Source organism: Nannospalax galili, unplaced genomic scaffold, assembly GCF_000622305.1.
Source record: "Nannospalax galili isolate Female #2095 unplaced genomic scaffold, S.galili_v1.0 scaffold557, whole genome shotgun sequence".
In the NCBI taxonomy this organism is placed as follows: domain Eukaryota; kingdom Metazoa; phylum Chordata; class Mammalia; order Rodentia; family Spalacidae; genus Nannospalax; species Nannospalax galili.
Window position 1 is genome coordinate 1,050,512 of NW_008340356.1, and position 14,165 is coordinate 1,064,676.

General features: G+C 40.4%; 1 protein-coding gene across 3 annotated transcripts in view; it reads right to left on the minus strand.

Moving 5' to 3' along the window:
• Mccc1 (methylcrotonoyl-CoA carboxylase 1) overlaps window positions 1-14,165 on the minus strand; it is a 49,417-nt gene that overhangs the window by 18,854 nt on the left and 16,398 nt on the right. For all 3 annotated transcript variants that reach the window (XM_017798743.2, XM_008835397.3, XM_008835398.3), the window contains 3 exons: window positions 13,102-13,183; window positions 3,674-3,801; window positions 542-725 (listed from right to left, as the gene is read on the minus strand). In XM_017798743.2, the coding sequence (XP_017654232.1) occupies window positions 542-725; window positions 3,674-3,801; window positions 13,102-13,183 (394 nt within the window). The remainder of the gene's footprint in view (window positions 1-541; window positions 726-3,673; window positions 3,802-13,101; window positions 13,184-14,165) is intronic.

Genomic DNA, 14,165 nt, shown 5'->3' on the forward strand with positions numbered 1-14,165 from the left:
TTCAAGGAAACCACAGCTCAGAGGATTCAAAACGTTGTCCAAAACCCAACAAGGCTTAGTCACTGAGAGCACTGGGCCCTAGCATGTCACACGGGTTGGTTTTCTGCATCGTATCTCCTTTTGCTTTCTTACTTTGGAGGTCAAGGTAAAGACCCAATCTCACTTCTGCTCTTCACTGCCTCTTTGATCCCCTGAACCCACAAGGCAGGAGAGAACCTATTCCTGTACATTGTGCTCTGACGTCTACATGAACAACAGGGCACACATCCACCTCCACTCAAGAGATGTGAGAGAGAGAGAGACTGACTAAATGTAAAACAACAGTAACAAAACACACCAAAACCCCCTCAAAGCAATAATGCACTAAAATCTGGGCATGTGGTGAGCTCCTAGAGTTCTAGGTACTTGGGAGGCCAAGGCAGGAGAATCACTTGAGCCCAAGAATTTGAGGCCAGATTTGGCAACACAGTAAGGCCTCATATCAGGGAAAAGAAAGTGAGAGTTTAACCAGAGTGAGAGCTCTGGTCTTATTCCATGTCACCTTGCCGTACTCCAGTTTCAATCCTCGTGGACAGGTCTGCCCAAGGGGTAGAGAGATGCACCAATGGTCCAGCTCCTGGCATGAAGTTATTGTTAGGATCTTCCGCATATATTCTGGCTTCAAAGGCATGGCCCTGAAGAAGTATTTCTTCCTGGTTCAAAGGAATCTTTTCTCCTGCTGCAATCTGGTGACAGAAGAGTGCTTCTTAGGAAAATCCACTCTGGAGCTGCTCGGTGGCTTACTAAGTCAATGGCCTGGCCTTTCTTCCCTATGGAAAATGGACAACTGGGTTCTGCAATGCATTCTAATAACAATGACTATCCATCCCCTTGAGTATTAGACAAAACAGTTCTAGATTTAAAAACTGACACAGTTTGGAGATAATCTATCAATTATAATGGGCTCTAGAGTTTTTAAATGGAGAAAGGCTAATGTCTAATTTATAAATACAAAAATCCGTGTTTGTTTAGTACAATCAAAACCTAAATTTATTACTGGCAAGATATGCTTAGTCTTTACATTAATACTTAGTCCCCAAATCAATCTTTATAAAATACTATCACTTGGTGTTCAAGACTCTATTCACAGCCATGGAAAAAAGCTGTGGGTGGCCTATCATTCTACACCGTCACCTCCATCAGCCAGTGAGTGACAAAGCAAGGCAGAAAGAGGAGCACAATAGCTTTTCAATTTTGTTTCTGTGTGGCTGAAGATTACAAGCTGGGTAAACTGTTACTGTCATCACTACTAAAATACAATTTGGGGTCTTCTGTACCAATCCAATGAACTGTGTTCTTCAACAGTATGAAGCTATTAGAGGATATGTGGCCACTTTCTCCCTCCCTTCAGGTTTTCCTCCAATATCAGTAAACAGTAGCTGAAGAAAGAAAGCGACAGATACAGGAGAAAAGACTGTAAGCAACCTGCAACTGAACTAAACAGGTAAGCACACACAGAAGCAAAGCCATTCCTCTAACCTGCAATTGGAAGGCTCGGGAACCACAGTAGTTAAAAACCAAAGGAAAAAGAACTAAATTCAGTATCTTTAGGGTTTTTCAAACCACAGTCTCTGCAGCCATACTGACTGAATTCAGTTTGTGTCTATATTCACCCTGGCCTGGGCAGTTTCTCAGGCTCTGCACTTTACAGCCTGGCATCTAGCAAGCACCATGGAAGTGTTAGCTGGTACTGTTCCTTCCTATGCTTCATGACGACATTCTTTTTGATATTTTAAGTTACATTTGTTTTAATATACAAAAGAAGAGTTGACCATGTACCCCATATTCTAAGACATAATCTTATTTCTTACTATACAGACCCTTTCAAATTTGCTTGTCTTTGCTTGCTAATTTTTCCGAGACCAGCTTCTGTTTGAGTCCTGGAGAGACTGGTCCCAACCACACACACCTCAGGAATTCTATGCCATTTTCATTCTTGGGCAGACACTAAGTCTCTAAAAGCCTTGATGATTTCACTAGTTTTCCCTGAACACTGCTGACCATCTGTACCATAGCCTGAACCCAGCTGTTTGCAGCACTGAGTCTTCTTTCTAAGAAGCTTTTGATTCTAGCAGGTTTTGGAGCTCAAATGCTTCACTCATCCAACTGTCAAGGTCCCTTGCTTTTCACATATCTAAAGCACGCCTCCAAAGTAACCTGAGTACCATATGACAAGTCCAATTCCTTAACTTCTATAATCTATCCTGAGATGATGAAAGCTTGCTTCCTTTCTGAAGGGCCTTGACAAGTGACTGGAACTTCCTGAGTTCCAGGAAATATGTCTGTGGCTTTCCTCTCATGCCTTAATGCTTAGGAAACTTTTATCCTCCATGATTTCAAAGTCTACCAAGAGTGTCCAACATTCTGACAATGGAACATGAGGCTGTCATCTACCAAGTCCATGCGTGAGAACACTTAATTTTCAAAAACAAAAAATAAATCTTGTAAGATTTTAAGTAACTTTATAGTTTTGGGTTGGCTCACATTCATAAGCATTCTCAGCTGCATGTGGCCCATGGGATCACATGGTGACTGTTTCAGATGAAAAAAAAAAACAAAAACAAAACAAAACAAAAAACCTCCTGAATTCTGGAAACAAGCACACTTGCCAGAGTTTTCTCTGACACTCACTGTGTTTAGTAGCTAGGCTGTGTATGTTTTTCATTAGCTTTCAAGGCCACGGCAGCCCCTAAGAATCTTTGGGCTCAATTTGAACCACCAATCATCCACCAAAGGAACATTGCATTGGTATCCACAGAAGTTTTGAAAGGACAAAGTTATCCAAATAATCATGACTTCAGCATCAAAGCATGAAACCAGTAACAGATTCAGTAATACAATGAACCAAGACTCTTACAGGAATCAAGAATATTGATATTAAATACTTGCTTCACATTTTTAAAAAGATAAGGTAAAAATCAGTTGTCTTCAATAAAGACAATGAAAGCAGACTAAGTTATTAATCCTGACAGAAGACCCTTTGTAGAACTCTGGATCACCAATGCTTAGAGTAGCCACAGTGAAAAAAAAAACAGTTATGGCTCTATTTTTGTATAAAACACAGTAGATTCATCATGGCAGCTCTGAACACTGACTGGGAATGAACTTGTGGGCTGCCAGTCTCTAAATCAGCACTTTACGAGATCCTCTATTGTAGACCATTCCCTTAGCTTTTGACTCCCAACTCTGCCCTAGCCATTTCATCTTGGCTAGCATCTGTCTTGCATGTAAAAATCGAACAACAGCATGGCTTAGAATGCTGTGGCCTTAGGTAGAGCGAAAGGTTTGTCATGTGACCATGACAAGCTTCAGAGATGCAGCTCTCCTGCCTCCTCCCTGAAGCCTAAGGGAAACCGAAGGTTAGCAAGGATGAGGGATCTGAGTTCCCACAATGTCAGTGTCCCAGCATCAAACGCAGCTTCGCTTTCCTGTCCTTGTCACAATCATGAAAGTGAATTATACCCAAAGTGGCCTAAAAGGAGGCCAGAAGTTACCACATTCAAGACTGAGCTTATTTCTATTTTAGCAGAACTAGGGGTTGGAACCAGGACCTCTCTCGTGCTAGGCAAGCACTCTACCACTGAGCCATGTCCCTACCTCAAGACTGATCTTTACTAGAAAAAAAAATTCTCACCCTCAGCTGCCACTCCACCAAGTCAGTCCCTGTGATCATCTCAGTAACAGGGTGCTCTACTTGCAGCCTTGTATTCATCTCCATGAAGTAAAAATTATGCTTTGAGTCCATAATAAATTCCACAGTTCCTAAAAGATAAGATACAATGGTCACACTTCCACAGTATATGATCAGCAGCAAATCAAGATTTTCTTTCTATATGCCAGGTGTGGTGGTGCATGTCTTTAATCCCAGCACTCAGGAAGGAGAGGCAGGTGGGTCTCTCTGAGTTCAAGGCCAGCATGGTCTAGTTAGCAAGTTCAGGGCCAGCTGCGGCTATAGGGAGACCCTGTCTCAAAAAGACCGAAAAAAAAAAAAAAAAAGATTTTCATTCTATGATGTAGCAAACTGAACTTACTGGTGCTGAATTCATTTATAGCATATAATTTGCATTTCATGAAGAAAATATATATTTCAGTAGCAAATGAGTCTCAGTTTAAAATAGAGAGCTGCATGAAACAGCAATGGAAAATATCTTTGGAATTGTGAGCAAATGGTAATGAAAATTATGAATCAGTCTCATTTCCTGTAGTAGTAAGAATATGGTTGACCATGTGTTTCTGTCCCATGTGCCAACACCCAGGAGCCTCACATCATAATATCCCATCTCACTTGAACTTTGGGAAAAAACAAACATACTGCTTCCCCCCTGATTGCTGTGGGCTCCTATAAGTTTCCTTTAACAGTCCTTTTGAGGACATAGCTCAGTAGTAGCATGCCGGCCCCATATGCACGAGGCCCCAGGTTCAATCCCCAGTATTGCTCCCCTCATCCCCCAAAAAGATGAACAGTTTTTTGTTGGGGACACACTGAAAGTTTGACTAGTTAGCTGTTAACTATCTAAGCTATGCTAGTACAATGTCTATTCACCTCCCCTGGCTTTTTCTTTGTAGTGCTGGGGTTGGATCCTAGACCCTTATGCACAGCAGACAAGTAACCTTTAGCTTTAAGTTTTAATTGTACAGAATACACTTTAAGTATAGGTGTGCTGATTTTGTCTAATCAGTACAATCATTACAGTACCCTTGTAAAGAACGTGAAATTCTTCGGATGGAAAATATATGTCAGAAATGTGTGTCTACATAAGGAAAGACCATCAGAGAATGAGTGGGAGAAAGTAAAATGAAATCTTAATTGATTTATTCTTAGTTTATTTAACAGTTGTTTAAAAGAACAGCAACTGTGACTTTGAGTACGTATCTGCTCACATATGCCTATGGAGAAATGCAGGGTAGCAAGGAGAGAAGGGTCAAAAGGGAGACACTAGAGACATCTATTATGATCATAAGTGCATCTACTGTGCACTTGTGATGTGAAAGGACAGACTTCTAAAATTTAAATTTTTATTTTTTTATTGTGTGTGTGTCTATGATGTATGTCTATAAGGGCAGATGTGTGCATGCCATAGCATGCACATGGCGGTCAGAGAACAACTTTTGCGAGTCAGTTCTTTCCTCCCACTGTGGGTTCTAGGGATTGAACTCAGGTTGTTAGGCTTGCATGGCAAGTGCTTTTACTGAGTCAGCTCACTGGCTCTAGACTGTTTTCTTTCCAAAGTGCACTCAGATTAGTTTGAATTCATACTGTAAATCCTAGGGCTACGAACTGAAATGCGGAGGAAAAAATGGAATCATAAAACACTCAATTAAAACCATGGTAACAGAGTTGAATTAGGAGGTGGGGGAGGGGCATGAAAGGAAGAAAAAGTGGAAGACAACAATAAGAAAAAGGGACAATTAGAAAGCAGTTACAAACGTGGCAGATAGTTACTGCACTGTATCAGCATTCACTTTAAACTTCAATAGTCTTAGACCAAATAAAAGATTGTGTAAGAAGATAAAACAAAAACAAGAACCAACTATATTGTCTACTCATCTTTGTGTATGTGTGTGTATGTATACATATATATACACACACATACATAAAGACTTAAACTGATCCGAAGTAAAAGCACAGAGAATGATAGCTCACACTAACAACAAAGGATGTAGGGTAGCTATGTTAGTTTCAGACAAACCAGAATTCAGAGCAGGAAAGTTATGGATGAAGAGGACCTTTACATAATGATAATGGGGTCAGTTCTGCAAAGCTATGTAACAGTGTCAAAATAAATGAGGCCAAAAACAAGACTAAAAAGAAATAGATGAATCTGTCATGTGGTTGAGAAATATCAATCCTGATAAGATATGGACAGATTTGGTAGGCAGAAAATTAGTAAAGACATAGCTGAACTTAGCAACAACCAGCAATGAACTGTATATTACTATTATCTATGGACCACAACAGAACACATTCTCAAACTTGGAATGATCAGTCATCAAGAACAACCACATTCTGGGGTATAACTCACACCTTAACAAATTTTAAGAAATGGGCTGGGCATGGTGGCACAAGCCTTTTATCTCAGCACTTGGGAGGCAGAGGCCGGAGGATCTCTGTGAGTTCAAGGCCAACCTGGTCTACAAAGTGAGTTCCAGGCCAGCTGGGGCTACAGAGAGACCCTGTCTCAAAAAGAAAAAAACAAATTTTAAGAAATGGAAATGGCAGATTAGAAGCACACAACTATCACCTGCTGCTCTAGGGAACAGAATCAAAACAACTGGGGAGCAGACACGCTCTGCTCTGGGTGACTATGGGAAGACAATGAAGTTTAGTTGTGAACAGATACTGGACAAGACCCAGAAGGACTGAGAGTAAAACAAAGTACTTCATGTGAACCAGCCACAAAGCGTCTGGCAGTGGGATCCAGCTAAAGAGACAGATAAAGAAAGCACCATTAGCTCAGGCCTCAGCACTGGGCAGAAGGGCAGTTTATACAAAAGGAGACCTAGAATTTGCACATCACACCACACAGGTAAGTTCTGTACTGCAGTACCATTCGCACCATCTTGAGAGAGGATGTCTTGTCTGAACATACTGTTTTGGGGGTCAAAGGTTGTAACATTTTTCTGTCTCTAGGAACTTGCAGCAAAGCATATACACTGAATGGCCTTCAGAACTGGTTTGGCTACAGGGGAAAGATTTGAAATAAAACTGAGGAAACCTCTGTGCAGTGAAAGCTGGTCCATGATGCCCAAGAGAACCACGGTGGGGGAAAGGCAAGTAGTCGCATGATAAAATGTGGGAGCTAAGTTCTGGAATACCAGACGGAGTAGAACACAAGTGAAATCTAGCACAGCTCTCTCTCCATAACATATGGATGATTGTGACCCCACACCATCATAGCATGCTCCCCCGCCCCAGCAAAGAAGGTGCTAGAGACGTCAGCTCTGCCTTCAGCTGTGCAGAGAAAGTAAAACCAGCAGGGCAGCCATGAGTGATTACAATGGGCTCTGCCCATAAACTACCCCCTCTGATTGCTAGGGGAGCAAAACACACAAAGGGGAAATGACAGGGGCCTACGCTGACTCCAGAGGTCCCTGAAAATTTCGCTCAGCAAACACTGAGTACATTTACTTTTGCTTCCACAACTGACCTCTTTGGTGGAAAGGAAACATACAAAGTCTTTTTTTTTGTTATATCTGTGTATGTGTGATGGTTAGTGCTGTCCACTTGATATAATCTAGAATCACCTGGGAGACAAGGCCTCTGGGCATGATGGTGGGGGATTATCTTGACTGTATTAACTGAGGTGGGTGCCGGGGGATTATCTTGACTGTATTAACTGAGGAGTATGCTGGGGGATTATCTTGACTGTATTAACCGAGGTGTATGGTGGGGGATTATCTTGACTGTATTAACTGAGGAGTATGGTGGGGGATTATCTTGACTGTATTAACTGAGGTGGGTGGTACCGTTCCCTAGCTGGAACCCTAGACTGCGTAAGTGAGGAAAGGGAGCTGAGAAGCAGCACTGCACCCATTGCCATGAGCTTCCTAATGGTGATGTGACCCGCTGCTTCAAATTCCTGCTATTCTGACTTTCTGGCCACAGTGAACTGTACTCTTGACCTGTGAGCCAGAATAAACTCTGTCTTGAGTTGTTTTCGTCAGGTATTTTATCTTATCCTGTCAGCAACAGGAAAAGAAACTAAGACGTTATGTTTGAGATGTAAGTTATATTAAATATAAATATGTGAGAATATACACATATAAAACATCCCTGGGGAAGGCTATATATTTTTTTTAATCATTATTAAGAAGTCTAACTCTATAACTGTTGTGAAATTTAGGCTCTAGTTAACTATGCTGCATTCTGGATTTTCTCATTATAGTTACTGTCATAGCTCCTGACCTCAACTGGAACTCTTGGCTCATAAGGCCTCCATCCCTGGCCCTAAGTCCTGGAAAATGCCAAAGTTGCCTATATGTAGGAGAGGAAGGAGAACTTTCCAGAGAAGACAATGACTTGGTCTCCCAGAAGACAAAACTTCCACTTTTGCTTTATGAGGCAGACAGCAACCCCAAGCCACAGTCAGGCAAGGGCCTGCGCAGGCCTCAATTTTGTTTGTACCTCTCTTCTCTTTTTTTCTCATTATTTTCCTTTCATAACTGTTTTCCTATTCCTCTCCCTCTTTCTCTCTGGGATGTTAAGGATCAAACCCAGAACCCTGCATGTGTTAGGTAGGTACTCTACCACTAAGTGATATCCCTAGCTCTCCATTTTTTATATTTAATTCAATCTTCTCTAATTTAACTCCTTTAAAAATTACTTTCTGTATTTCTCATTCCCTTTTAAATATTCTTTTTTTGGGGGGGGTCTTTTTGAGACAGGGTCTCCCTGTAGCCCCAGCTGGCCTGGAAATCACTATGTAGACCAGGCTGGCCTTGAACTCAGAGATCTGCCTGTCTCTGCCTCTTGAGTGTGGGATTAAAGGCATGAGCCACCATGCCTGGCTTATTTTGTGGGGCTGGAGAGATGGCTCAGCAGTTAAGAGCACTGGTTGCTCTTACAGAGGACCTGGGTTCTATTCTCAGCACCAACATGGTGGCTAAAAAACTATTCATAACTCCAGTTCTAGGGGATCCGATGCCCTCTTCTGATCTCCGCAGGCACTGCACAACAGGGGTACACTTACACATACGTAGGCAATACACTCATACACATAAAATGAAAGAATAAATATTTTACATATTCTTTAGTATTTTATTCTTATCTTTATTAACTAGTAACTTCTTAGTCCATCCCATATTGTTTTTGTGCCTCTTTCCTCTACTGTTACTGGTACTGTGGTGGTAAATGCTCTTAATTAGTTGTTATATTTCTCTATCTGGTTTGCTTCTATGCTTTGGCTGTCACTGCTTTTGCTTTCTTCTTTCTCAGTGAGAGGACTGGAAACAGAGCCTGGGTACCCTGAGCATGTGAGTGGGTTATGGCATTGAGCTACATCCTAGCCCAGTTTTAAGAAACTGCCTCAATCCTGCCATAAACAAAAAAACCTAGCTGAAAGACTTGTCAACAGACTAGATCAAATAAAACAAGAATATCAGGGCTTGAAGATAAGGTTTATAGATTAGAACAGACAGTAATAAAGAAAACTAGTCTGAATGAACAGAACATGTAGGATCACTGAGACACCATTAATAAAAATAACAGGAGGACATGAAGGAACCAAAGTACAGGGTAATAGCATAGAAAACCCATTCAGTGAAACAATAGCAGAATTTCCCAAGTCTTTGGAAACACGATATCCAAGTATAGGAGGCATTTAGCACTCTAAATAGATATGACCAGAAAAGAACCTCTCTACCTGTCAGTTAAACTGCCAAAAGTACAAAGAATCTTAAAAGCTACAAGACAGACACACTAATCACTTTTTAAATTCAAACCCGTCAGAATAACAGGCTATTTCTCCGCAGAAACTCCAAAGGCCAGGAGGGTCCTGAGTGATGTATCTTGGACCTAAAAAGAAACAGAATGCTGTCCAGAATAATTATCCTTCAAAATCAAAGGAACTATCAAGACAAGCATAAACTAAAGAAATTCATGAACACTAAACTAGTATTACAGAAGATTCTTCAGTGAATTCTATATCCAGAAGGGGAAGCAAGACTAACAACCACTGGAGCAGGAAAAGAAGAAATCCCATGAGAAGAGCAAACAAGCAAAGAATTAGGAAAGAAACACTGTTAATGCCTTTATCCCTAATATCAATAAAGGAGAAATAAATGAATGGAGGTTACTGAAAACAAGAGAAACAACAAAATGACAACAGCTACTACAAATCATCAGTAATAACCCCAAACATAAATGGAATTGATTCACCAATTAAAAGATTTAGATTGGTTGGTAAACAAGGACCACCAACTTGCTGCCTACAGGAAACTCATCAACCAAGATAGACTAAAAGGGAAAGGGCAGAAAAGCGATAGTCCAAGCACATAGAACCAGAAAGGGAGCAGGATAACTACACTTTTATCTGACCAAGAAGGCTTCACACCAGAATTGATCAGAAGGAACAAATATCATGAAATATTGATAAAAGGAACAATCATCACAGCCCAAACACCCAGTTTTATAAAATAAACACTGGCAGAACATCAGGGAGAGATAGACTCTAAAATACCACTCTTACCAAAGGATAAATCCAACCAAATCAACAAATAAACATCCAAGTTAAGTTCCACTACAAATGAAATAGAATTAACAACCATCTAAAGAATATTCCACTATATCAGCACAAGAAAACATTTCCCAAATAGATTGTCTTTTCAACAACAGTGCTCCAACACACACTGCAGAAGGATAGCCTCTCCACAAACTGTGCTGGGAAAACTAGATATCCACATGCACAAGACTGAACCTAGATGCCTATCTGTCACTTTTGTAAAAAGTCAACTGGAAATGGGGAAGGCCATGTGTGAGACCTGAAACTCATGCTAGAAGAAATACAGGGGAAAACACTTCAAAATATTGGCACAAGCAGTGATTTCCTAAGTAAGACTTCAACAGCTCAGAAACAAAAAGAGGAACTGATAAATGGGATTATAGCATATTTAAAAGTTTCTGCACAGCAAAGAAAAGAGAGAAGAGACACCTACCAAATAGGGAAACTTCTCATCTCACAGAGGATTAACATTCAGAATATATAAAGAACTCAAAATGCTTCACATCAAAAGAATAACCACATTAAAATGGTCAAACATACTGAACATACACTTCTTTTTAAAATATTTTATTATTTTTATTTTATGTATGAGTGTATTTGTCTGCATGTAAGTGCACCCACGTCATGCAATGCCTGTGGAGGTCAGAAGAGGGTGGTGGAGCCCCTGGAACTGGAGTTACAGACAGCTGCAGCCAGTACTCTTAATTGCTGAGCCATCTCTCCAGCCCCAACTTCTTAAAAGAGTAAGTACAAATGGGGGGGAAAAGTTCATCTTTAGCCATCAAGGAAATGCAAACAGAAACTACACTGAGTTTCCATCTTGCCTCAGTTAGAATGGGTAATACAAAAATATTTACAAAATCACAGAATAACAAATGCTGGTAGAATGTGGAGAAAAAGCCATTATATCCTGCTGGTGAGAATGCAAATTCATATAATCACTCTGGAAACTTAAAAAAGACAGAACTATGATATGATCCAGCTATACAACACCTGGCAGTACTTGTCCAAAGCAAATAACATGAGCATGTTCTTATATCTATCTGCTCATCCACGCTATTGCAGGATTATTCACAATAGCCAAGTTATGACATCAGCTAAGGTATCTGTTAACAAATGAACAAAGAGGGGCTAGAGAGATGGCTCAATGGTTAAGAGCAGTGGCTGCTCTTGCAGAGGACCCAGGTTCAAATCCAGAACCCATGAGGCTAACAACTGTTCATAACTCCAGTTCCAGGGGATCCAAGACCCTCTCCTGTCCTCCAAAGGCAGTCCAAGGCACAGATGCAACAGATGCACTTACATCATATAGGGAAAACCAGGTGTGGTGGTGCACGCCTTTAATACCAGCACTTAGGAGGCAGAGGCGGGGGAATGTCTGTGAGTTCAAGCCCAGCCTGGTCTACCTAGTGAGTTCCAGGCCAGCTGGAGCTACAGGGTGACCCTGTCTCAAAAAGACCAGCAACAAAACAAAATAAAACAAAAACCACATGCAGGGAATATACTCATTCACATAAAAGAAAATGTTAAAAAGATGCAGTCAAGTATTAGTCAGTCATAAATAAGAATGAAATTAGTCATCTGCAGGAAAATGAATGGAACTTGAGATCAGGTTACTCACAAAAAGCCAGACACAGAAAGACGAGTTTATATTTTCTCTTCTATCTGGACACAAACAAGCAAATGGGACCTGAAAGTAGGTGGAATGGAAAGGGAACTTGGGGGGGTGGGGGGGTGAGCGTGACTGAAGCATGAAATGTGGAAAGGGAACGCATAACTATCAATTTGTACAATTAATGTTCATTAGCACTTATAATAATGAAGCAGGTATCTATGGTTTCTGCTCTCAGAAGACAATGGTACTAAATTAGAAACCAGTAACAGAAACACACCTGAAAATTAAAGAATATGGTGTTCTATATTAAATGAAAATACAACTAAAAAAATGTATGGGATGTAGAAGAAATAATGCCTATGGGGGCATTTAGAGCTGTTAAATGTATATATCAGAAAGGAAGAATTAGGCCAGAGAGATGGCTTAGTGGTTAAGGGCACTGGCTGCTCTGGCAGAGGACCTAGGTTCCATTCCCAGCACCTACATGGTAGCTAATGACCATCTGTGACTCCAGTTCCAAGGGATCTGACACCTTCTGACCTCTGTGAGCACTGCATGACACGGGTGCACTGACACACATACAGGCAATTCACTCATACACATAAAATAAAATAAATATTAAAAAAAGAAAGGAAGACTAGTCAGTAATACAAGCTTCTGTTTTAGAAAGCAAGAAAAAAAAAGGCAAATTAAATCAAATAATCCATCAAAAGAAATAAAATAATAAAAATTACAGCAGAGGGCTAGAAAGATGGCTCAGAAGGTAAATGTACTTGCTGTCAAAGCCTGACGACCCGAGTTCAGTCCCTGGAGCCCCATAGGGTGAAAGGACAGAAATGACTCCTAAAATCTGTCCTCTGACCTCCACAAATGGGCTGAAGCACACCTGCATGCATATACACATATATAGACAGACACACAGACATAGTAAATAAATAAATGAAATAAAAGTTTAACAATTACAGCAGAAATCAATGAAACTGAAAATATATGATTACACTAAGTACTGATTAGTAAAATGCTTGTTTTAAATCTGTATTTATATAAGCACAATCACTTATATGTATATAATAGGTCTTAAATATATATTTCTTATTGAAGATATGGCAAAAACAAAACAAAACAAAACAAACAAAAACCTGAGAAGCCACTGATTTATGGTTTTTTTTTCAACTCCTGAAACAAAAATAAATTTTTTCCTTCTGTCGAAAGGAAATTTTAACACACCTGCTCCAACATAATTTACGGCCTTAGCAGCTCTGACTGCAGCTTCTCCAAGCTTCTTCCTTACTTCAGGTTTAATACCAGGCTACAAAAAAATTTAAAGACTGTCAAGTATCAATGTGAAAACTTTAAATGATCCCTTTTTGTTTCACGATGATAGAGCAATCTGAATTGTACCTAATGACTTCTTGGAATAAAGGAACACTTTGACATTCCAAATTAACAAAGGTTCATAAAAAGAAATATATGTCACCAAGCAAAGTTTTTAAGAATTGCTTTACACATATACTTTCAAGTAATCACTGCCTGAAAATAAAGCTTTACTGGAATTACTGACATGTACTTCAAGTGGTATAATATATTCTGCGACAAAAATTATATTTTGAATACAGTGTAAGAACAAACTGATTAGAAACCTCAGATTCTGATATTTTAGAAACAGAAATATGCACCTCATTAATGGCGTTGTAGGGCCAAAAGAAATATAAATCCCCAAAAAGGTAGTCCTGACCTGACTCTCATAACAACTTCAACCAATGATGAAGGAGGCTCAAAGAGATGTAAACAATATTAAGGGAACAAAAGTTTCCAAATAAGAATGACTATCTCGGTAGCAGCAGTCAGGGCGGCGGGAGGAGCATGGAGAGACAGTGAGGCAGAGAGACCACCTCTGATGGAGGGAAGACACCAAGTCCAGCAGACCCGCATCCTGCCCTCAGGCAGAGAGCCCACCTCTGATGGAGGGAAGACACCAAGTCCAACAGACCCGCATCCTGCCCTCAGTCTCCCCGCTGCCCTTATACAACCCAGAGGAATATTTTTATCAGCTATTTTGTAAATGCAAGTTTTTTAGCAGTTCTAGAAACAGTTTTGAAAGGGGAAAATCCCACCTCATCCCATTTTTTAAGTATAAATGATTTTTGTTGTTTTTGAGACAGGGTCTCCCTGTAGCCCCAGCTGTCCGGGAACCTGTAGACCAGGCTGGCCTCGAACTCACAGAGATCCACATGCCTGGGAGTGCTGGGATTAAAGGCGTGCGCCACCACACCTGGCGTAAATGATTTTTT